Here is a 26,652-nt window from a genome sequence, read left to right on the forward strand (position 1 = left end):
TGGAAATGTAAGGTAACTTTGTTTTGTAATTCAATGTTCTCCATAAATGCATCATTCATTTCATTATTTTATTTTACTGATAAGAATTATGTACCAGATGACAAACTTCTCCAGTGACAATTATAGGAATAAATAATGGATGGTTCATTTAATGTAATAATGAGAATCTAGGGGTATTGAAATTCGATTGTGTTGTGCGTCGACCATCTAATTAAAATACAGATCTTGTGTTCGCGCTTTCCTCCCAATACTTGTCAACAATTCATAAATAAGTCCGGTCAGATTTGTGACTTGAATATACCCTTCTGCCATTCACTTGGTGGTTATTAGTTCTCGTCTTGTATATATATGCATGAACTATTTCAACAACTCTTGCAGTGAAGCGACACCCATTCATTTCATTAGATACATGTAATCATACACAAGTGTTCGCTCTTCAAAAGGTTTGTCTGATTTTAGAACTTATCAAATATTAGGATTGCGTTGCTAGAAGGTAGTGCCAGCTCCGGTATAGGTAAAGGACTTCAGTAAATCCTGTAGCCTACCGTTTGATATATATATTTATGTATTTTTAAAGATAAATGTCAGGACAAGAAAACGTGTTTCAACTTTTCCTACATAAACACACTGACAAAAAGAAAAAAAGGACCATGTTTGCAGAAAGAAAATACAAAAACTTACCACTTCCGGTTGAAATATACAAAAGATACCATTTCAGGTGAAACAAAAACAATAGAAAAAACAGAACATATATACAAATCTGAACTGAATTAGAAAAGAGTGATCACAGAAATCGAAAAAAAATATAATTACTTTTGTAAACCTTTATGCCCCAAACACATGTAAGGATAGAAATATATTCTTTGAAAAAGCTTTCAGTGTTATTGAAAAATATAGTCTTGGTATAATTCTCATTGGAGTGATATGAATGAAACACTTAATATAAAGGATAGAAAAAGTAATAGAAAAGATCAACAAAAAAACCCCAAAAAAACCCAACCCAAATGAGCTTAAAACTTTGAAATTAAACTAAAAGTTATAGATATCTGGAGAGCAATAAATACAAATAAACCGCAATATACCGGGAGAAGTAAAAATAATGAAGTAGCTAGTAGAATTGATTATTTTCTAGTTAGTCTAGATGTGAGATCAAGAGTACTCAGCAATGATATACGATCTGCTACAATTCAATATACAGATCGCTTAACGAATGCACTTAAAATTAATCATTGTCAAGGAAACCAGGAAAGGGATATTTCAAATTCAGCAACAGTATTCTTAACGACGAATCGTTTCAAATAAAAATATAAAAACTTAAAAAAGATAAATATGAAAAAATTAAGAAATAAAACAAAGCCTAGCAATTGTGTGGGATCTGTTTAAAATAGAAGTAAGAGACTAACCCTGAGTTAAGAGTAATTGAAAATTATACTGAAAAATCTAAAATAAATAACAAACTAAGAACACATGAAAGCAATGAAATTGATGGCAACCTGACAATAGAGCAATGTACAAAATCCGTCATTAAAATGAAACTTAATAAAACACTGGGTATTGATGGTCTCCCAAATGAATTTTATAGAGTTTTCTGGTCCAATTTACGAAACTTTGCTTTATATGTCTTTAAACATTGCTATTAAAACAATTGATAGATTTACAGAAACTAGGATTTATTACCCTTATTTAGAAGAAAAATGACTGATTGAATTTAGACAATCCGTCTAGAGGTGTCCCGCGAGTTCTATAATGTTCGTTATTGCTGTTGAAATGTTAGCAAGTAGATTAAGACAAAATAAAACATTTAAAGGTTTTCAAACTAAATTAGACAACAAAACCCATACTATAAAATTAAACCAGCTTGCAGATGACACCACTTTATTTTTAAATTCAAAACAGGAAGTTTCATTGACTTTGAATATTATTGAAATTTTTGGATCACTTTCAGGCCTAAAGCTTAACCTAAATAAAACAGAAGGAAGATGACCCGGCAATGTAAAGTCCTGCAAAATAAAGTTGAAAACAATTAAGTTTACACAATAACCGATACAAATTTTGGGAATATACCTTGGACTTAATAAAAATGAGTGTAAAAAATGAAACTTGCAACGACAATTCGCAAAATCTGAAAAAATAATTAAAGACTGGAATAAAAGAAATTTAACTATGTTAAGTAAGATAACTCTTGTTAAATCATTAATCTTACTGAATATTACTTATGTTTCATCGGTATTCGCAATTGATAAAGAATACCTAGCAAAAATTAAAAAAAATATATATATAGTTTTATATGGAACTATAAACCAGAAAAAGTTAAAAGAGATATAATAAGTAAAAAATACCATGCTGGCGGGCTTTAAATTATAAACATAGATAAATATCAAGAAGCAATAAATATAAGTTGGGTAAAAAAAACCTCATTGATTACGAAGATCTATCACCCAATTGGAAAGTTTTACCAAAATGTTATTTTGATAAATTTAGTCAAGAATTCCTTATATTCAAAATGAACCTCAACAATATTAATTTGGTCAATAAACTGAAAGAAATAATTCCACAATTTTACTTTAAAATAATCATATCATGGATACATTCAAAATCTGAAAAAGGAATCAGATCAACTATCATATAAATAAATTTGACGTAGCAAACAAAATATCAAGTTAAACGATAAATGTCTCACTTTCAAAAGCTGGAGAAACAGTAAATTTTTTATTTGTAAATGAAATAATTGATAATAAAGGAAAATTTAATCAAAATATGATTTTAGATAAACTAACCTGCCATTCTGATTGGTTTTCGGAATATTCTAAATTAATGAAAGCAATATCAAAAACTGTGGTTACAAGAGCTAAAGAAGAATCAATTAAAACAAAAGTTTTTATTGACTCCGAATATGAATTTAAAGATAGAAAAGGAAAAATGGTATCATTTAAAAAAATATTCTTCCTAAGACATTTACATCTCCCTCTTACATAGACATTATGAAAAACCAATAGGATTTCAAAAATGGGACAACATGTTTCTTTTTGAAAACAACATGAGCAAAAGACAACAAATGCTGAACTATATCTTGTACTGTATACAAGATATAAAATTCGAAATGTTAAGACGGATATTTCTGCATTACATTTAACCAAACAAACAATTTCTTTTCACTTGGGAAAATAACTAAAAATCCGCTATGCAATATTTGTAATGTCATAAAAGATTATGAACATTATGTTTTGACATGCAAATTTCTGAAATCATTTTTGGATCAAATAAACTTTTACTTGATAAACTTAAAATAGGACATCATATAATATCAATTAGATCACTTTTACATGAATATGAAATAAACGATACAAATAATTACAGTATTAATGATTTATTAACAATTCTACTTTTAAATGTTTACAAAGGATATTAAATATCCGAGCAAAATAACAAACAAATTAATGTGTTCGAAATTTTTAAAAAGAAATTTCTTCAATATCACGAAATATTGACAAATAAAGAAGGCAAGTATGAAAACTTCCATAATCTGGTTGCAGCAAAAATTAAATTATCTGGAAGTTTTTGAATTAGAGTTGAAAATATATTATGTTATCTTATTTTTATTAAGTTGCATATATGTCATTGGCTAAAATATTATTATGTGCACTTACAAGTACTAACCTTATCACTGCAATGCTTTATACTAACGTTAACGAGGCCGGGATAACGTATCTATCTCTAACAAATATAAAAGTCAAATAAAATAATGTAACACTGAAAAAAGAAGAAAAAAAAGTGAACACACATGTGATTTATAAATGACATCTTGTACCACGTATATATAATTTATTGCCCTCAACAGACAGTTATTATTGTGCTAGTTCGCAGGGTAACAATTCACAAAAAATCATGTCATCCTACTCAATTTCTAAATTCGATCCAACCCTTTTTTGTCCCAAGTTCTTATTGTCACGTGCTTAGCAGGGAAGCAGCAATTGCCAAAGATAATGCTTTGGTTTGAACTAGTCTGGGAGTGGACCCACGACCTGAAGCACTCCTGGCGAGCACTTAACTACGGGACCACCAAGACGGTATAATAGCTATCGAAATATCAAAGTGTCGATCCTTGAATTCCTCCCTACAGTATGAAGCCATATTGTTTATTATTTTTCATTTTTGAAAATGTTTTAAAACTGTGTTATTTAACATAATATTGACTACATTCATTAATAAGAACAGGTTAAGTTTGTATTTTTGCAGATGGCAGAATTTTAGTCAACTGTATGATTTGTTATGATTGACATTTAAATTAGCAATAATCTTGATTACAGCCAATTAATGATGCTAAAACCCTCTTTGATAGATTTGATTGGTTTTAGGTTATTAACGTATGAATAAATACACATTTTTGGTTTTCACTCATTTCTATCATTTTCACTAGAACTTTTTTGAAAAAGTATTTTAGAAAGAAATTGTCGTCAATTAACTTAATAGTTGAAAGGCACGCATTCTTGATGACTTTTTCCGGAGAAGGAATTAACTCGAAAGTGGTCTTTTAACTTAATATTTTAATCTGCTTGAGTGAATGTTCATCCAGGCTCTTAAAGTTTTTCTTGTTTGCATAATTTTTTTTAATATTTAAAAGAAATAATATACAAAAATGCTGACATTTTAAAAATGAAACATGATCCGTTCTTGACCTTTGAAAGTAATGATTTTTCGGAAATTGTAACGCACGAATATTTCAAAAAGTCAGTTTCACCAAAAAAAAGATTATGACTAAAGATGATCGTAAGTCTCTTACGACCAATTTTAGTTGTAAGTTTTTTTTGTGGAACTCGTTCCTGACAATAATCACCAAGCTCTTTGTTACAAGTTGGACATAACGAATACGTAGACTCTAATCATAAATCAGCATTTTACAGATCTTCCGAGTTAACGTCATATATATATATATATATATATACAACTCGTCTAAACATCAACGCAACAATGTTAGATCTGTAAATTTGCCTTCGCAAATTTTTGGTTCTTCCCTCGCCGGGATTCGAACCCATGCTACTGTGATATCGTGACACCAAATCGCCTGCACTGCAGCCGTCCCGCTAGACCACACGACCACCTGGGCTCTCAATAAAAGAGCTTTCGGTGGGCATATGTTACCTTTCCTCGTCAGTTTTAATCTAGCGGCGTACTACAGTACATGATATATAAGGCATGAAGATGTTATTGTTACAGATCAGCTAAATTATCTATAGTAAAGGATCCTACAAATTAATGTAAGATACAGTCACAGAAAATAATTATATTCATAAGTACGTCTGAGTCAGTGACAACCCTACAACAGATGTGTCCATCGGATCCCCATCAATGATGGTGATACATGGCTGTGTACATAATGTATATACAACTCGTCTAAACATCAACGCAACAATGTTAGATCTGTAAATTTGCCTTCGCAAATTTTTGGTTCTTCCCTCGCCGGGATTCGAACCCATGCTACTGTGATATCGTGACACCAAATCGCCAGCCGTCCCGCTAGACCACACGACCACCTGGGCTCTCAATAAAAGAGCTTTCGGTGGGCATATGTTACCTTTCCTCGTCAGTTTTAATCTAGCGGCGTACTACAGTACATGATATATAAGGCATGAAGATGTTATTGTTACAGATCAGCTAAATTATCTATAGTAAAGGATCCTACAAATTAATGTAAGATACAGTCACAGAAAATAATTATATTCATAAGTACGTCTGAGTCAGTGACAACCCTACAACAGATGTGTCCATCGGATCCCCATCAATGATGGTGATACATGGCTGTGTACATAATGTATATACAACTCGTCTAAACATCAACGCAACAATGTTAGATCTGTAAATTTGCCTTCGCAAATTTTTGGTTCTTCCCTCGCCGGGATTCGAACCCATGCTACTGTGATATCGTGACACCAAATCGCCTGCACTGCAGCCGTCCCGCTAGACCACACGACCACCTGGGCTCTCAATAAAAGAGCTTTCGGTGGGCATATGTTACCTTTCCTCGTCAGTTTTAATCTAGCGGCGTACTACAGTACATGATATATAAGGCATGAAGATGTTATTGTTACAGATCAGCTAAATTATCTATAGTAAAGGATCCTACAAATTAATGTAAGATACAGTCACAGAAAATAATTATATTCATAAGTACGTCTGAGTCAGTGACAACCCTACAACAGATGTGTCCATCGGATCCCCATCAATGATGGTGATACATGGCTGTGTACATAATGTATATACAACTCGTCTAAACATCAACGCAACAATGTTAGATCTGTAAATTTGCCTTCGCAAATTTTTGGTTCTTCCCTCGCCGGGATTCGAACCCATGCTACTGTGATATCGTGACACCAATATATATATATATAACTGTATAGTGTAAAAGAAATAATCAAACAGTTATTTTTACAGTTCATTTAAAAATTTAACACTAAAAAGAAAAATAAAGAATATACATTACGCAAAGTTGTAGAAATTACTGTAAAGGTTTGTACTTTAAATGATTGACAACAGTATCTACGTATTTCTAAATTTCAATCTAACTTACTGTAAAAAAAATTATATAAACTCATCATTGAGACCAGATTAAAATTCTGTAATTACGCCTGATGCGCGTTTCGTCTACAAAAGACTCATCATTGAAACTGGAATTCAAAAAAGTTAAAAAGTACCCTGTGATATATTTTATATAGCTGAAATGTTCAGTTAAATATGTAAATGTATCCATTGACATTCACATTTCTTTGTAGAACCAGCATGTGGAATGTTACCATGTGCAGGTGCATCAGACAGAGGACCAGAATGCAAATGTACAGGAAGTGGAATGGAAGGACAGTTCTGTGATATCAATATTTATACTACATGTATATATATAAACACACTTTTAATTATTCTTTATATGTAAAAAAGTCAATCAAGATATACACGGAACTAGTTATCATGCAAACACTCAAATTATATTTGTCAGAAAACTCCTAACATTTCTTTGTATTTAGACATCCTTGACTTCAGATTTTTAGATTTGAGTGTTTTAGACAATATAAAAAAGATGTGGTAGGTTTGCCAATGAGACAGATATCCACAAAAGACCAAAAAATGACACAGACATTCAAAAACCCATAGGTCACCGTACGGCCTTCAACAATAAGCTAAGCCCATACCGCGTAGTCAGCTATAAAAGGCCCCGATAAGACAATGTAAAACAATTTAAACGAGAAAATAACGGCCTTATTTATGTTAAAAAAATGAACGAAAAACAAATATGTAACACATAAACAAACGACGACCACTAAATTACAGGCGACTGACTTGGGACAGGCACATACACATATAATGTGGCGGGGTTAGCATGTAAACATATTACATGTATAATATAAATTTTGTATCGTGTAATTGACAGAAGCATTATAATAACATGAACATTATAATAGCATGAAGTTTGTTATAACATGAGCAACACGACGGTTGCCACATGTGGAACAGTAACTGCTATTACCCCAAATTTTTTGTGGGGTTTGTGTTGCTAAGTCTTAAGTTTTGTATGTTGTGCCTTGTGTACTATTGTGTGTTGGTTTTTCTTTTTCTTTTTTTAGCCAACGTTGTCAGTTTATTTTTGAGCTATGAGTTTGAATGTCCCTCTGGTATCTTTCGCCACTCTTTTATGAAACTACATATAGTGTCATATTGGCATAAGCTACACAGCTAATTTTGCATAGGTACTATTTCTGCACTAAAAATATGTAGTACTGGAAATTTTGTCCATTCGTTTTTGATGCATTTTTGATGCGTTTTGTTTTTTGATTTTGCAATATGATTATGGACTTTCCGAATAGATTTTCCTCTAAGTTCAGTATTTTTGTGATTTTACTTTTTACTTTTAATATTAGTACTATTTCTTTACTTGAAAATTATTGTAATATTTTTTTACTTTAAAATTATTGTAATATTGAGGTACTTGTATTTTAGTACAGGAATAATACAACATTCCATGTTTGAAAATTATAATTTGAAGAGATTTGCAAAAGAAAAACTTTCAAAATGCTAAAAATGTAACGGTAGTAACCAACAATCTGTTATTACTGTACCTAAATTTCAAGTACAAATGAAGTACCGTAAAATACAGGTACCTAAATATTATAATAATTTTAAAGTAACAAAATAGTACTGAGTATTAAAAGTAAATTTCCAGTACTACATATTTTTAGTACAGAAATAGTACCTATGAAAGAGTAGCTGTGTATATGTATCTATTACATAATTATATGAAACAGTCGTAATGATGCGGATTCACTACCACGATAAAAAGATGTGGTAGGTTTGCCAATGAGACAGATATCCACAAAAGACCAAAAAAAGACACAGACATTAAAACCCATAGGTCACCGTACGGCCTTCAACAATAAGCAAAGCCCATACCGCGTAGTCAGCTATAAAAGGCCCCGATAAGACAATGTAAAACAATTTAAATGAGAAAATAACGGCCTTTTTTATGTTAAAAAAATGAACGAAAAACAAATATGTAACACATAAACAAACGACAACCACTAAATTACAGGCGCCTGACTTGGGACAGGCACATACACATATAATGTGGCGGGGTTAGCATGTAAACATATTACATGTATAATATAAATTTTGTATCGTGTAATTGACAGAAGCATTATAATAACATGAACATTATAATAGCATGAAGTTTGTTATAACACGAGCAACACGACGGTTGTCACATGTGGAACAGTATATGCTATTACCCCAAATTTTTTGTGGGGTTTGTGTTGCTAAGTCTTAAGTTTTGTATGTTGTGTCTTGTGTACTATTGTGTGTTGGTTTTTCTTTTTCTTTTTTAGCCAACGTTGTCAGTTTATTTTTGAGCTATGAGTTTGAATGTCCCTCTGGTATCTTTCGCCACTCTTTTATAAAACTACATATAGTGTCATATTGGCATAAGTTACACAGCTAATTTTGCATAGGTACTATTTCTGCACTAAAAATATGTAGTACTGGAAATTTTGTCCATTCGTTTTTGATGCATTTTTGATGCGTTTTGTTTTTTGATTTTGCAATATGATTATGGACTTTCCGAATAGATTTTCCTCTAAGTTCAGTATTTTTGTGATTTTACTTTTTACTTTTAATATTAGTACTATTTCTTTACTTGAAAATTATTGTAATATTTCTTTACTTTAAAATTATTGTAATATTGAGGTACTTGTATTTTGGTACAGGAATAATACAATATTCCATGTTTGAAAATTATAATTTGAAGAGATTTGCAAAAGAAAAACTTTCAAAATGCTAAAAATGGAACGGTAGTAACCAACAATCTGTTATTACTGTACCTAAATTTCAAGTACAAATTAAGTACCGTAAAATACAGGTACCTAAATATTATAATAATTTTAAAGTAACAAAATAGTACTGAGTATTAAAAGTAAATTTCCAGTACTACATATTTTTAGTACAGAAATAGTACCTATGAAAGAGTAGCTGTGTATATGTATCTATTACATATATGAAACAGTCGTAATGATGCGGATTCACTACCACGATAAAAAGAACTTATAGTGCCCACCAATGCATTTGTCTCGCAGACAATGGAAAAACATTTGCAAGAAATATATTCCGTTCTCGTTCAATGAAATTGCAGTTATGAGAGAAATCTCTGGCATAATGTATCAAAGCATATACTTTAACGCAATTTGAGACATGACTTAGGGACAGGGTATCACCAGCCAAGTAGTCAACACTTCAGTGCTGACATGAATATCAACAATGTGGTCATTTTTATAAATTTCCTGTTTACAAAACTTTGATTTTTTCGAAAAACTAAGGATTTTCTTATCCCAGGCATAGATTACCTTAGCCGTATTTGGCACAACTGTTTGGAATTTGGGATCCCCAATTCTCTTCAACTTTATACTTGTTTGGCTTTATAAATATTTTGATATGAGCGTCACTGATGAGTCTTATGTAGACGAAACGCGCGACTGGCGTACTAAATTATTAATTTTTCTATGATGTAAAACAATGATGTCTTATTACACTGAAATACAGATATCGCACTCCCATAGTTCAGTGACGTTAATCTTAACATTTAAAATTTGACCAGAGACAATAATTTGTACCAGTTAAAACATTTTCAAAGAAACTCAAAACAGAAAAAAAGAAATCTTGAAGTTTTTCATTTATATTTCTTGAACCGATGCATTTTTAAACATTATGTGCCAATTTGGAATGGTTATCAAACATTTTATTTTCTTAAGCCAAAACTAGGCCTTAATGCCCCTACTCTTTTAATTAAATTATAAAATGTTAACTTCCCGACTTCTAAACATTTTCAACTGAAAATTTAAAAACTGCTTTATAGTAATTCGAGACAAAAAAATAAACAGGATCTTCTTTGTTTATATGAATTTACTCAAAATTTGGTTAACTATCAAAACAGATCCCGCCTATCATCAATTTTGTATACATTGTCACCCTCGCAACGCCTCGAACTAGTTTCACTGCTTTGTGACAATGGAAAAAAGCAATAAAACAGTCGATATCTGCATCTACAATGTATCAGAACTGTTACAGTATTTTGGGTCAAAAATTGAAAAGCTGCGTACATGCAACAATTTATAGATATGCATATGATACACGTAATATTTAAAAAAGAAAAGGATAACTGATTAACACCATCAGTTGGTATAAACATAGAATCATGTCTCTACAAAAAAATACAAAAGGCGATGCCCAAATGCCATCCTATTATACTTCAATAATTTAACAAACAGAAATGATCAGAAGGTTTTTTTTCTTCTTAATTGATAAAGAGCATTTTACCCTGTTTAACACTATTTTAAGTTTACACAGACGACAGCCCTTCGGTTTTTGTGTTTTAGTGATTATTATTGTATTTCATTTTTAGACTACTTATTTTCAACTTTTCAAAAAAAAAAATTCAACTTTCTTAATTTTTTTTTTACTCCAATTAAAACAATATCGGCTCATAATTTATTTGTTAAACAAAATTATATCCGTGATGCACATTACGTATGAAAAACATAAGTAAATATGAAACGTAGCCTTGTCCAATGCTAGTATGATCTTAGGTCCATACTTAAAGTTCATTCTGAGAACCTGCGTAAAATTATCACGTGGTTTTCCCATATTTTAGATTCAACAAATTGTGAAAAGTGAATCTCAGATTAATATACATGTAGTTATAAACCAAACAAGTAAAAATTTGAAGAGCATTGATGACCCAAATTTCCAAAAGGTTGTGCAAAATACGGATTAGGTTATCTCTGCCTTGGATAAGAAAATTCTTATTATTTCGAATAATTCATACTTTTGCAAACAGTAATTTTATAAAAATGAGCATAACATTGATATTTATGTTAACATAGAAGTGCTGACTACTGGGCTGTGATACTCTCGGGACTATGTATCTGTGGAAAAAGGATGTTCACCACGCTAAACGTCCTGTGATATAAAACTTTAATTTATGTTAAAATGTTTGATAAACAGTTTATAACTAAGGTAAACACTTGTCATCATACATTGTTTTCTGTAAGAGTATGGAATAAAACAATTACTGTCTGGTGTTTCGGTTAATACGTAGTTTAATAAACATTTGATTATACAGATATTTACTTTGGCCGCTAACCCCAATGAATTTCATGTTTTTAAAAGTCAATAAAACCATATATTGTCCTTAGCAAAAGACAATACTTGTATATTATGGATATAGGAACATGTGGTATGAGTGCGAATGAGACAACTTTCCATCCAAGTAACAAAAGTGAACCATTAAAGGTCAAGGTATGGCCTTTAACACGAAGCCTTGGCTCACACCGACAGCAAGCTATTAAGGGCCCCAAAAATTACAAGTTTACAACCATTCAAACTGGAAAACCAACGGTCTAATCTATATAAAAACGAGAAACAAACACGTATGAACTACATAAACAGTCGACAATTACTGTACATCAGATTCCTGACTTAGGACAGGTGGTAACATTTCCAGCAGGATTAAACGTTTGTTATTGTTAAGGGAGGTAGACGTACAGAGTGTCGAATGTAATACATTTTTAGATTGACAAATCATGTCAACCATAGTTATCATGTCATTAACATATGTTTATATTTGTTGTAGCAAACTTTGTTGTAGGTGTTGGTTCGGGAAATACTTCAACGGCCGTTTATATAGAACCTAGCTGTTTTGAAAACAAAAATTTATTCAGTATTAGTTATAAAGATGAAAACAATCCATTACCTATGCTGATAACTAATGATAATACGGTATGTACAATTTATCTATTTTCGTATCTATTCATGATTAGTTTACGGTGGATGATACATTTAGGCCGCGTTCACATTGACCTAAATTCGGTGTTGTGTTAGTGTAACTCACACGTAAACTAAACACAATTGCGTTCCCATTGATAAAACTCAATGTTTACATGTAGTTTAAATCATGTTTTATCTACACACAGTCGATAGTCAATGTAGGCCTTGTGTAGGTTAAGTGTACACAAAACTAGGCATTTAGGACATTAGTTTTACCGTGTATATATTTAAGGAGGAAACTATTTTTGAGTAAAATTAATATTTTTGATAATTATTTGTATAGTTCTTTACAGAAATTGTTGTCTTAATTTACAGATTTTTTTTGGTTAAGAAAAAATTAACGTACATGTACTTTATTAACCCCTGATCAAGATTCATAGCAGCATCATTGCCGAACCCATAAGGCAGCAACCAATTGATTTTCGGGGGGAGGGGGGGGGGGGGGGGCTATTATTGTTGAGTATGAAACATAAAGGCAAGGGGGTTGGGTGGTGAGCTATGGATTTTGTTTTGGAAACAAAAAATGTTTCCAGTTTTATGGCCCTGAAATTGTTTTGTTTGTTTCACCCTCAGCTGCCACTATATATAATGCTTAAATTGATTACGACTTGTCACCAAATTTGTCCTAAAAAAAAAACAATAGCCCACGCCCCCTACTCCCCCCCCCCCCTCAGCTCCCTCCCTAAAAAATGAAGTAAATAGTTGCTGTCTAATTCATTTGAAAAGGTCTTCCTGAATCGACTTGACGTACACAGAAATATTCGCCACTGGTCTTTACTCAAACAACGATTTACGCATAAATGCATGACTAAAAAAGGTGTGGGGTAAATGAGATGTTTGTCGAGTATCTCGGATCCGTTAAATAACACCTAAAAATAAATAAAAAAACGTTACCCTATTGTTTTACAAATACTTCTTGGAGAAGAAATACCATTTGAAACAAACAGAAAAGATAAAAATGTAGTGATCCCTAATATCTAATTTTTTTTCCGGCTGTAAGCGTGCTGCTGCAGCTAACGTTTTCTAATACGTAATCGAGACATATCAAGTATATTCAAACTACTGCATATTATAAAAATGGCTTTCATAAAGTAGCAACCACTTAACTTTAAAAAAAAGGAGGAGGGTTATTTTTTTTTTATCTGAGTCAGATTTCTTTCGCGCGTACGTTTTTATTCCTTTTTTTGCGATGCTGGTGATCGAATACTTTTTGCAATATTTAACACTATAATGTATGGTGAATCTTTTGATTCAGAATATTTTTTTATCATCTGTATGACCATATTTTATTTTATGAAATTGGGGATCGGAATATTTCCATTCCGACCCCCACCCCCCTTTTGAAGTCAAATGGTTGTTTCCTTACAGCTAGAAAAATTGTCCAAAAATTTGAATTCAGTTCTACGTAATGAACATTTAAATGACATATAGTTTACAAGTGGGAAACTAGGTGTATAGATGTGAACAAATGTAATGTGAAACCAGTGAACACTACAGCATAGTGCCATAAATGAGTCAACTTTTTTAATGGATGCCAAAAATAACAAAAATGTTGAATGAACTTTGAATAAAAACTTACCTCACAAAACAAGTTTTATACTTTTAATATTTTGATATGCCACCCTTCTGAACAAGAACTTGTCTGCAACGACGTGGTAGGCTTGAATAAAGTCCCTGAATATAAAATAATGGCACTTCTAACCAGGCACGCAGTAATTCAGACTTAAGGTCTTCAACGTTACGAACCAGATAAAGTCTATTTTTTATTTTATTCTTCATCAGAAGCCATACATTTTCGATTGGGCTCAAGTCTGGTGATTGTGCAGGCCAGGTTAGTTGCGGTATCTGGTTTTGCCTTTTCCATTCTTCTACAACCCTTGACCGATGACAGGGTGCATTATCATCTTGAAAAAGAAACGGTTCATTGCTAAAATGTTTGGTTACAACTTGCCATAAATTATCGTCCAGTGTTTCTATATACTTGACAGAGTTCATATTACCATTTATCATAGCTAAAGTACCAACTCCATAATATGTTATACATCCCCAGACCATAATTTTAAGATTGGTAGACGGTCGCTGTGCAACATATCCCAGACATTTTTTCATTTGACTTCCTCCAAACTTTAAGTGTTCCGTCAGGTCATGTACCATCATCATCTCATCTGTAAATATAACTTTTTTCCACTGATTGTTCACAGTCCAATGAAGTTTACTCCTGCAATAAACCACTCTTTTCTTTTGATTAACAACCCTGATGCCAATTTTCTTTAGAACAGATCGTCTGGTGTACCCTAGTTCATGCAATTTTCGTTGAACAGTTCGTCTAGACACTTTAGCAGGTGTGCGAGTGTTAAATTCCTTGGTGATATCCTTGAGGGTTGAACGGCGAGACGTTTTCACTATCCATGACAGAGTGTTTTCTGCCCGTTTGGTGACAGTTTTTCTCCTTCCGCTTCGAGGAACATTTTTGGTATTACCACGCACCCGCCAACGCTTCAAAAGCCTGGAAATTGTTGATTTGGCTATTCCCAAGCTTTTCGCAACACTGCTTGCTCGATGACCACTTTCAATTAAACTTATGATAGCCTTTTTGGTGTCGTCTGACAATTCTTTCTCGTGCTTCGCCATTTTTGTTGATACCAACAATGGCTAAACTTCGCTACGATTCCGGTTTAAAAATCCGTATTTAAAAAGTTTAGTTCGAGTAATTCCCCTTTGAACACATGTTATTGATTTTACGTTACACGACATCGATAATGACGTTCTTAAAAGTCGGACAACGAAAATCATCACCAATCGCCATTAAAAAAGTTGACTCATTTATGCCACTATGCTGTACACTTAACTAATTGTAAACATGTTTACTCTACACGGCGTTTGGTGTGAACACGGCCTTAGTGTTACTTATTGTAAACATGCATACATTCTACCTCTAATCAATACGTTTTATATACATATGTTTAACCTCAATTCTATATTGTTAAATATGCATATATTGTACCACTAATATGTGACTTTCAACTAAAAAGGCCCTAGTCGGCGGTGAGATGTTTATTGTTTGTATTTCAATTGTTATTGTTGAAAGTGAAAAAAAAAAAAAATAAAAAAAAATGAAGTTATAAGTTCCCCTCCCCCTCAAAAAAAAATGATGAAACAATAAATAAATATACATTTTCTGAATTTAACATCTGTCTTGACGATAACCTGCAAACAAATCTAACTTTGTATTTTACATTAAGATGAACACCACTTATTCGAGCCCGGTAAGAAAGCACATACCAGAAAGTAATATATATGTAGCACAAAATAGTTCCAAAACAAGGGTGTAACTGTCAAAATGTATAAAATGTTTAGGTAATTTTGGTATCAAATGAGAGCTTAATGACTGTTTATCATTGTATACCACTTTTTGACATTTAACTTTGAATACTAAACAAATAGCATGACCTTTTAAAAAGAGGGTACATTTTGCCTGTTCTGAAGTACCTCTTGTGGGACATCCGAAGTTCAGGGAACCAGTTTTTACGTATATGCCATTAAAGGTATGTTGATTTTTTTCTGTACTAGGCACCATACATTGATGCTTTAAGTGCAATGATTGCCACTTTTATTGGAGGATTTATATTTCAACAGACAGTCGGTATTCCAATGGGTACTAATTGTGCACCCCTGCTGGCTGATTTGTTTTTGTATTCGTATGAAGCAGAATTTATTCAGAACCTTCTAAAAGACAAAAAGAAAAAGCACCTTGCTAGATTCTTTAATTTTACTTTCCGATATATTGATGATGTTTTATCATTGAAGAACCCATACTTCAGCCAATACTTACATCTCATATATCCCAGTGAACTTGAAATTAAGGATACTACTGATACTACAAGGACTGCTTCATACCTTGATCTTTTCCTCAATATTGACGTAGATGGACGACTTCACACAAAAATCTATGATAAACGGGACGATTTCGACTTCCCAATTATCAATTTCCCATTTCTCAGCAGTAACATACCCTCTGCCCCTTCGTATGGTGTTTACATATCACAATTGATCCGTTATTCACGTGCTTGTTCAAACTATACGGACTTCATATACAGGAGTGTGCTCCTTACGCAGAAACTGCTCCAACAAAGTTATGAGGAGGACAGATTAAAATTGACACTCCGTAAATTTTATGGACACCATCACGAATTGGTGGATCCATATGATGTCTCTTTAACCAAACTAGCTAAGGACATTTTTACCACATGGTAGATTGTGGTTTGTCACTATGTCGTCTAATCTTTTAATTACCAAACGTGACTTATTCCCGATTGTGACTGTTTTGCTGAATGTGAATTCGCATTACTATAAGACGTGTTTCTGTACTTGTTTATCCCAAATTCATGTATTTAGTTTACATGTTTAATGTTATACTTGTAATTCTCGTCAGATTTTGTCAAATGTGTTGACGTCTTCTTATTATATATTTAGGTGTGACGTATAGAAAAATTTATCACCTCCTCTTTATTAATTATATTAAATTTTGTACGTTTATTTACGTTTGAAGTTGGATTCATAACAAACTGAACATATATATATATATATTACAGTTAATTGCTATTAATAAGTATTGCAATATGCATTTTGTTTAAATGAATTATCAGTATTTAGTTCTAAATCAATTCTAATTTTAATGATAGTTTTTCATATGTGACGTCATGCTGTTTCTAAATTTCATAAATTTAAATGTGGCATAACGTTTCTGCCTTTTCGCCATCGTATGTGACGTCACATTTTTTTTAATTACGTTGACGCCTGAACTGATTCGGATGTGTGTCTATTTTGTGATAAACTTGGGTTTAGTTTTCTGTAATTAGTTAATATTTCAGTTTCATTATGTATATCGCTTTCATATTCATTTGTTAAAATTTACTGGTTGCACAAGCATTAAGTGTTCTATATTATAATTATAATTAATCATTACTCATTTGTTATCAAGTGGGTGGCATTTTCAACCAAACCTTAATAAATCGTCAAAATGAATGACCTCGGTAATCCGTTCTGTCCAGTAATATTTAAAAGGTTCTCAACAAATACCCCGTCAACCCTCTCATCATTCTGTTACTAACCTTAAAAATATTGAAAGGTGATACAGGCTCACATTATAAGTGCAATGTTTATCATAAATGCCTGACTTCTTTTTTGTTCATGTTATTTGTCCTAAAGCTGTAATTACTTTCAATAAATTAGGAATATTTTAATAAAACTTGTTGTTGATATTGCTGTTAACACTGAGGTTTTGAGTTCGTATCCTGCAAGTGGCAGGTTCGCTCAACTCTTAATCCATTTGACTAGGATTGTCAGTATTTCTACCGAAGATCGATGGTTTCGTCCGGGTATTACGGTTTCCTCCTCCAAGACAAACTTACTCTCACGAGATAGCACAAATATGTTGAAAGTGGCGTTACAACACTGATCAATCAATCATTTTTTTAAGTTTGTTATTTTGAGTAGATATGTTCATGTAACATTCAAACATTAAATTTAATCACCTATTATATAATTGTTTAAAAAAATTTGAAATTAATTATTCTATGAAAAGAAGAAAGCACAATTAAATGTTTGGTAAAGAAACTGTAAGTAAGTGGTAAATATTTTTGCGATGTCTATTAAGTAAACTATAGTTAACCTATATCAAAATCAGTTTGACCCAATGTAATTTTTAATGCATTTTTAGTATATTTATTCAAACTCTTATGCACTGAAATCGGTGTCATACATTCATAAATTGACATAGTCCATCAGCTGGTAGGGCAAAAATTCAGTTCTGTGTTAAACCCCAGGGTACCGCATTTTTTTTTATAAATCTAAAGCGTAATATCTGAAGAATATTTTAAGAGGTGTTAGACTTTTGAAAAAGTGTCCAAAAGGGGTTAAAAGGGGACTTATTTCAGGGTATATCAAAAAAAAATTTTTGCACATTAATTATTACAGAAAAATGTAAGAATAACCAAGTATTCAGTACTATACTTTTTATTAAATGGATCACATCATGTCTTATTAAAACGCAGGCTAATTTTCAATCAATTTTTAGATCGTAGAGGACCAAGAAAAAAAGGGGAGGGTCAATTTCCAAAAGTCATGATTTTGAATGAAAACAAACATACATGTACGTTCTAATTTTCTTGATAAAATGGTATATTTTTTCACATTGAAACTCAATTTTTAGATCGTAGAGGACCAAGAAAAAAAGGGGGGTCAATTTCCAAAAGTCATGATTTTGAATGAAAAGAAACATACGTACTAATTTTCTTGATAAAATGGTATATTTTTTCACATTGAAACATACAGCATAAAGTATATAAAAATTTAAAGGTAAGAAACAATAACATAGAATCAACGACAAACACAAACATAAGCAACCAGAAATGCACGATTCTGTCACAAATTTATAAATCGCATTCATGAAATAACTCACATATTAAAACACACAAAACTGTCAGGGTTTCCAGATTTCTAAATGTTTTTTAATTTAACAACCGCATCACCACATTTTAAGGTCACACAGAAGGTCAATCCATAGAATCATCATCAGTTTGGTCACCTGCATCTACCGAATTATCATTATCATCTTTTTCGTCATCGTTAGCAATATCAACGATTTGATAATGCTTATATCTACAAGCTTTCGAGCATTAACATACATCTATCTGTTAAGGATAAACCTTGTTGAACAAATGAACATCTTTTTTGGCACAACCAGCTTTACACGAACAGCACATCAGAATTACAAAAGCATCTAACGCATGTGGTTGGTCTAGAAAATGATACTGATCAAAGCGCTCTAAACAATCCAACCATAGTTGTTTGGCAACAGACAAGTGTTGTGTTTAAGCAGTCTTCGTCTGAAAGTTGGCTTGATTAATGTGCTTCAACATTGCATCTTTTGCATTTCAAAACGTTCTGATCTTTATTTATCGATATTTTTATTTCTCAGCCATATATAGAACACAAAAACCTCTCGAGTGTTTAGCCAACTCTTCGCCAACCTCTACCAAGGTTTCACCAAGTTCAAATAGACCTTCTGAAAACTCAACATAACGTGTTAAAAAGCCGAATGCTTTGCTTTTTTTTTTACCAGACAAAACACTTACTGAATCACAACCTGTATTGGCGCGAAATCCTTGCAGTTTTCTACAAACATTCTCACCAAATTTGCACACATTGATTGCACATTTAATAATCTGCATTTGGGGGATGCATCTGTCAGACTTACAATGTTATAATTGATATGCAACTGTGAAAATAGTAAGCCAATACTTCCACAACAGTGTCAAAAGGTTTTTTAACAATGGACTCGTAACCTTTGTCATTTGCATGGTTTTGCATTTTATTACGAAACATTTTTTCATCGACTTCTTCCTGTTTGGTTATAAGCTCAAACCATTCTACGCTCTTTCATTTTCAACATATATTTTGTGGCACATACTTCGATGAGATATAAATAAATCAATACATTCAATTGTAAATCTATAGGATTGTTTACTCTTTTCAAAACAAAAGAATTCAACAAAAGCAACTTTGTTTCCCCCAACTAACAAACATTTCTTCCATTCCCAAGAACACGATTGTGATTGTTTAGAACTTATCGTAATGATTTGCTCTACCAAAGACCTGCCGTTCTTATTTCGTTATGAATATTGTGCGATACTATTCAGTAACAAAATCAATGCGAGACTACTTTTCGAAACTAAAAGGATGGTTTTTAAAATAACTATTGCCAAATCGAAAAAAAGTGCTTGGTATCCTAGTTATAGTTTGAATAACTGCCATGTCATCAAATACCCACATGCTTTCCTACGGAATGAGCCTTTTCTAAAAGACCACTCAGGACAGGTTTTACTTTTTCATTACATGTGTACCATCAAAGTTTGCAAAAGACATCGGAAGAGGAACTAATTCAAACTGGAGAACCTATCGCAGAACCAACTATCTTGTCTGGGCTATGACAAGTAGGCGACTATTTTTTCATCTGCTCTCAATGTGCTGTTGTTCTTATCAGCCATTTAAAACTGCTTGCCTTTTAGTTCCTTTTTTAAAAATGTAAGCAATGATTTTCTTTTGAGTGTTTTGATGATATCGGTTGACTTTTGAATAAGACGTTCCGGAATGAAAATTTCTGAATCAAATTTTCCCTTTTCATATGCGTTAAGAAGGTCGCACATTAATTCCAAAGAAGCAAGAGAACCCGAGAACAAGCCATATAACTGCTCAGATGTGATAATGGAATTGGCCAGCTTTGCGGTGTCTGAAACAATTTCAAAACATCAGTTTCGTGTCACTCCATTCGAGTTTTTCTGAGTTCTTTTTGGGCGGATGTTTCAGGGTTATCCATTCCTACCAAGTCTCGACATGAGAATAATATCCAAGCTCTTTAATGTGCATTTAGCAACCAACGTTTATCAGAATCTTTATTTAAACTGAAACCAACAAAGTCATTATTTTTTGTATCTCTAAGAAATCTAAGAAAGTAAAAAGTATTGCGAAACCCCACAACTGACTATTTGACGTTCGTTCAAAGAGATGTTTGTCGATTGAATGACTTAACAATCTTAAGTCAATCATTACATAGCTAAAACATAAAATGTTATCAAGCACACCTTTATTGAGTTCGATAGAGTGCACCTTTTCTGAACGCAAAAGAAATCGCCTTTATTTGTATTTTTTTCATAAATATTTCGTTACACATTCACTTTATAAAATAATTTGTCTCACAAAAACATCATACATCGACAATTAAATGTTTGTTTTCAGTTGCAAATTGATAATGCTTATGTGTGAATACATTGTACATGTTGTATACTGAATCGATTAATTCTCAAGTTAAATTAACTAAAACGGGTAATTGTAAAACGAATTTCTTTATGAAAGGAGAAAATATGCCTTAATTTGAACCCTAAAAATCGGATTGTTTGTAATGTAAAAAACATTTTTTTAAACAAAAAATTTTCCGAGTTACAAAAAATATGATAAGTTTTGTATCTCTGTTAGTTGTTTAAACCTATACTTTATTTTTTTTAATCGCTTTATATCAAAAATTTTCATTAAAACTTACTTAGTCGTGATTGCTAAATGAGGGGACCATTGAAAGGGACGTATTTAATCCTCTTTTGGACACTTTTTTTTTTAGTCTAACACATTGTATTTTATCAATAAGATAATGGAGTTGAATTCTATCAAAAAATAATCACGGTACCTTGGGGTGTAACACAAACTCCTTAACTAGCGCGCTTTTGAGAACTAGCTGATGGACTAACATACTCGTTTCAATTTAGTGCTTCGAAATGCTCTTGTTAATAATTTGGCGGGTTCCCCCGAGCTCGAGTTTATCTGCAGCAGCTTGTTTAGAAACGAGCATAGAATCATTGAAATAGGTACGAAACGTTAATGAATTCAGTTATAACATTTGCTACAAAAGGCCTCCACCAGAATAGATTTCATCTTCTAAGAATGATAATGTTTTCTCAAGTAACTCTTTATTATCTTGATAAAGGTATATCTGAAATGGTCAATATTCAGTTTTTAGTTTTGAAGTTCGTATTTGTAACTGACAATGGTTATATCTTCTTAATATTTTACAAAATGAAATTCAGGAATATGACAGTTGTTTTCGATTCGTGTGATGTGTTTAAGCTTTTCATTTTGTCATTTAATAAGTAACTTTCCTTTTTTATATTTTCTGGGAGTTCGATATTTTTGTTGTCTATCATAACTACGCTGAAGTACGTCCGTTTATCATGAAATAGTTCATTATTCCCTATTCAACGTTAACTGATGAATACTGCATAATGAAATAGTTTGTATTTCAGTATTCAAGTTGAACAATGAATAATGAAATAGAACATTTCATTTATGACTAGGATTTCGATTTTTAAATTCATTATTTTGGTGTTATTTAACCATTATTCAAATTAATATAGGGAAAAAATCGAAACACTCTTAGCAAAGGTCCAGTGAAAATTAAAAAAAAATCCAATTTATAGTATTTTAAGTTTATATATGTTTTGGTATTCAGGTCGTCAATAAATTATAAAAAGGAATTTCTGTGAAAAATAATTATGGAAACACACTAGTTTATCCACTAAAACTAAAACAAAATTAATAAAGGTAAAAATTTCGAAGAGTATTTTGATTTGATTTGATTTTCCTATATTAATTTGATTATTTGTTGAATGACATTAAAATGACGAATTTAGAAATACGTGATAAAGTGTCACAATTCTATTTCATTATTTAATTTTCAATTAATTTGAATTGTGAAATTTGAACTATTTCATTATTTAATTTTCAATTAATTTGAATTGTGAAATTTGAAATATTTCATTATTTATTATTCAGTACTAAAAGTTGAATAGTGAATAATGAACTATTTCATTATTCATTATTAAATATTGAATATGGAAAAATGAAAAATGAATATATCCTCAGCGCGGTTCCTTAATATTCAGGGGAACACTATTTACGTATGCTTGTATGTAAAGGATGAAAGCATTGTCGGACACAATAATGGATTGATTGGCAGACGGACGGACTAACGAATTAATGAATTAATGAATGACTGATATCATGGAAAGATAGATAGATGGATGGATTGATGAATGGATGGATTGCATAATGGAAGAATGAAAGGATGGAATAATGAATTTAAACTTTTAGTCCTACGACTGCTGTACTTTCGAAGAAACAAAATATAGTAGTTTACGTATAAATCCGATGTCATAAAGTGGAAATCAAATTGGTATATAGGACTGACCATTTTAAATTTTCTTCCTGGTTCGAAAAAAGTATTTTTTGTGCTTTTAGATTACTAGCAAAGTGGTTGTAACAAAGTCATGTCAAAACATTCCAAGACACTACTATTGGGAGTTAAAGCAAAAACTTCAAAATGGGACATTTCTTAAAGATCGGAATCAATATTATGATAATCCAGCAAATCAACCAAATTCCACTGCAATCGTATTTAGAAAAGAGTCAATAGCAGAGGGGAAATATTTGATTCGAATGGTTGTCAATCTAACAGATTCCGACGAATTTTTGGAGGACGAAATGTACGTGGAATTTAAATTACCGCCTATTGTAACAGGTATTCAAGGAGGCTCAATTAGATACAATAGCAAAGATAACGATTTGGTTATAGATGCTGGTCCTGTAACATATGATAAAGTACAAAAATACAAAAGTGTACCTTTTAACTATGAATGGTTCTGTCGCAAAGGTCTTACTCAGTCACAAATAAACGAAGCATTTAGGACATTTGGCTTACCAGGAGCTCAAAACGTCATAACTCTTGGAACAAGTTGCAATGAACCATCATCAGGGGAAAAGTGGACAATACCATCTGAAAACCTTAGAGTAGATACGTGGTATTTATTCCAGGTAAAAACCAAGAAAAAAACATACAAAATGGATGACGATTTATCAGAAAGCACAGCCACTATCAGATCAGCAACTGCTCTTCAAGCGGTAAAATTGCAAAATGCGGCCGCCCCAATGATTAACATAATGTGAGTAGTAAAGGTTGTATTAGAGTGTGTGTATGCCTTCTTGATTTTCTTTGTTAGCATAGTTTTTTTTTATAGTGATTAAGATTTCATGATAGTGATGACTGTTGTTCCCCAATTTTTGACACTTGAACTTATTGTCTGTTTGTTTTTTGCTTACACATTGTTGTCAATATAACGAAAGTATACACGAATGCCGTACAAGTGAGAGGTTAATCATGCTATAAAACCAGGTTAATATATATTGTTTACATACGGAAATGTCTGTACTAAGTCAATAATATGACAGTTGTTTTCCATTCCGTTAATGTATTTCAGCTCTTGAATTTATCATTCAATGAGGGAATTAGTTACTTTCCAATTTGAATTTTTCTTGCAGTTCGCTATGTTTGTTATTTAATGTTTTGGTGAATATCAACTTTGCATTTAACTTTTAAATTTTGCCTACATTTGTTCGTTTGTATTCAAATACACATGTCTTCAAACCTTATAAAAGTTTGTGGTGAAAATCATCTTATATAGTGTAATTCGAAAAGGATCAAAACCCATGCCATACACATTTGTACATGTACAGATATAGTAAGTTAAAGCAGGGTCTGACGTGACGAAATCGGGGCGGGGGGGGGGGGGGGGGGGGGGGAATCAAATGATTTAACCAACAACAAAATTTTCGCTTACAAAAATTAGGGTAACACAAATATGTCAGATAACAACCAATATCAACCACTGAATTACAGGATTTTGACATTAGATAGATATATAAAGAATGTGGCAGGTTTAAATATGTGTCTGAGCGATAATCCCTTACTTTGGACAATAATGGAAAGCAAAAAAATAACACCAAACTGTTGTGAAAGGCTTGACTTTCCACAAAAAAAGACAACAACCAAAGAAAAAGACAAAACAAAAATGACACAAAAAAACAATCAGGGAATACTTGCAGTAAATGAATCTTGTTTAAAATAAATAGAAGAAGATGAAGTATCATTGCCAACAAGACAACTCTCCACAAAAGACCGAATGACGTAGAGATTATATCTACGTCACCGTAAGGCCTCGCACAATAAGAAGAATCTATTTCGCATTGTCAGCTTTGATAGGCTCTGAAATGTGAAACGACAAAACTAAAGGCCTAATATATGACAAAAAAAGAACGAAAAACAAATATGATACACAGAAACAAACGACAACCGCTGTATTACAGGCTCCTGGCGTGAGACCGACTCATACAGAAGGTTGTGGAGTTAATATGTTAGCGGGCGTCCAACCGTCCGTTAATATGTTAGCGGGCGTCCAACACACTTACAATAGAAATAATCAAGTTAACACAATTGTAAATACGAATCAGTTACTGTAAACAACCAACTGATTCAATTTGAAGACGTCAAAAACTGTCTGAGAAAATCAGGTTACGTATAAGTTTTGTGTATTAAACGAATATGAGACCATACGTTTACACACTTGTTGTACGTGTAAAGTAATGTATAGTTAGTTTTGATGCATCAAAGACAACAACAATAATAATAGTAATAGTAAAAATTTCTATAGCCCCCTATATAACAATAAAATCACTCTAAGGCGCTTTACATATATATATATATATATATATAAATGATAAAAATATAATAAGTTAACCACAAAACAAAATGAAATAAAAAATGTTATGTTTAAAAGAACTAAAAACGTATATATGAAAGATATATGAACATAAATAAGTATATTGATAGAAAAATAATAGAATTAAAATCAATAATAAGTACAAAAATATTAAAACAAAGAAAGCGAAAATATATTAAAAATTTAGCTGAAAGATTATAATAAATAATTGAAATGGTCATGAAAACTTTTGCTAGAATAAAAATTGTACGAAGAAAACAAAAAACAAAAATCACAGCACATTTTCAAATAAAAGGAATAAGAATTAAGATAACAGCTTATTAAACGCAAGTCTGTAAAAATATGTCTTCAATTGTTTTTTAAAACACTGAACAGATTTAGAATGACGAATTTGTACAAGAAGATTGTTCCATAGGGTAGCGGCAGCACGATTAAATTGTCTTTCACCGTACGGTTTTTGTTCGGACATGTGGCAGTTCGAGTCTAAGGCTGCCCTCTGATCGTAGTGCCCTAGTTGTTGTTTGGAGATGTAATAGTTCCTGTATATGGTCCGGGGCAGTTCCTTTCAGTGCCGTGTACGTATAGACAAGGATTTTGAACTTTGGCCGGAATTCAACAGGGAGCCAGTTGGTACGTCAGTTCCGATAATAAAAATATTCAAAACTCGTGCTCCAGTGTGGATGGATAACTTGAAGGACATGTTTTTCAATTTTCTTAGCACGGACGTATGGGTATAATCTAAAAAAAGGGACCACAAACAATATCTTCGTTTGAAAAAAAAATTGATATGTTTTGCTACTATGTCGAATTAAAAAAAAATCAATGTGCTTTTAGAAGAGTTAAACATATTTGAAATAATTTGTTGCAATAAAACCCCTAGATTAGTTATTTATCACATGTTTCAATTATATCTACATAAGTTACGTTGAAGTCACAATAGAAACAGACGACGCGATTGAGTTAAAAGAAACAATGGGAATGAAAACGTAGCCCTTTTCTTACACAAATCATCGAATATTCATCCAAATTATTACAAGCAGACACAGCTACGAAATTATACATTCTTAGCAGTAACACTGCCGACCCTTAAGACTAAGAGAGTTTTAGAATGAAATAATTTCTTCCAAATTTAATACCT

The 26,652-nt window shown here is 32.0% G+C and overlaps 1 protein-coding gene across 1 annotated transcript in view; it reads left to right on the forward strand.

The window, feature by feature from the left end:
* LOC134726310 (uncharacterized) overlaps positions 1 to 12,684 on the forward strand; it is a 38,457-nt gene extending 25,773 nt beyond the window's left edge. Inside the window, exons 8-10 of the mRNA XM_063590710.1 lie at positions 6,768 to 6,881; positions 12,161 to 12,306; positions 12,670 to 12,684. Coding sequence (XP_063446780.1) covers positions 6,768 to 6,881; positions 12,161 to 12,306; positions 12,670 to 12,684 — 275 coding nt within the window. The remainder of the gene's footprint in view (positions 1 to 6,767; positions 6,882 to 12,160; positions 12,307 to 12,669) is intronic.
* Positions 12,685 to 26,652: the final 13,968 nt, after the last annotated feature.

This window comes from Mytilus trossulus, chromosome 7, assembly GCF_036588685.1.
Source record: "Mytilus trossulus isolate FHL-02 chromosome 7, PNRI_Mtr1.1.1.hap1, whole genome shotgun sequence".
In the NCBI taxonomy this organism is placed as follows: Eukaryota; Metazoa; Mollusca; class Bivalvia; order Mytilida; family Mytilidae; genus Mytilus; species Mytilus trossulus.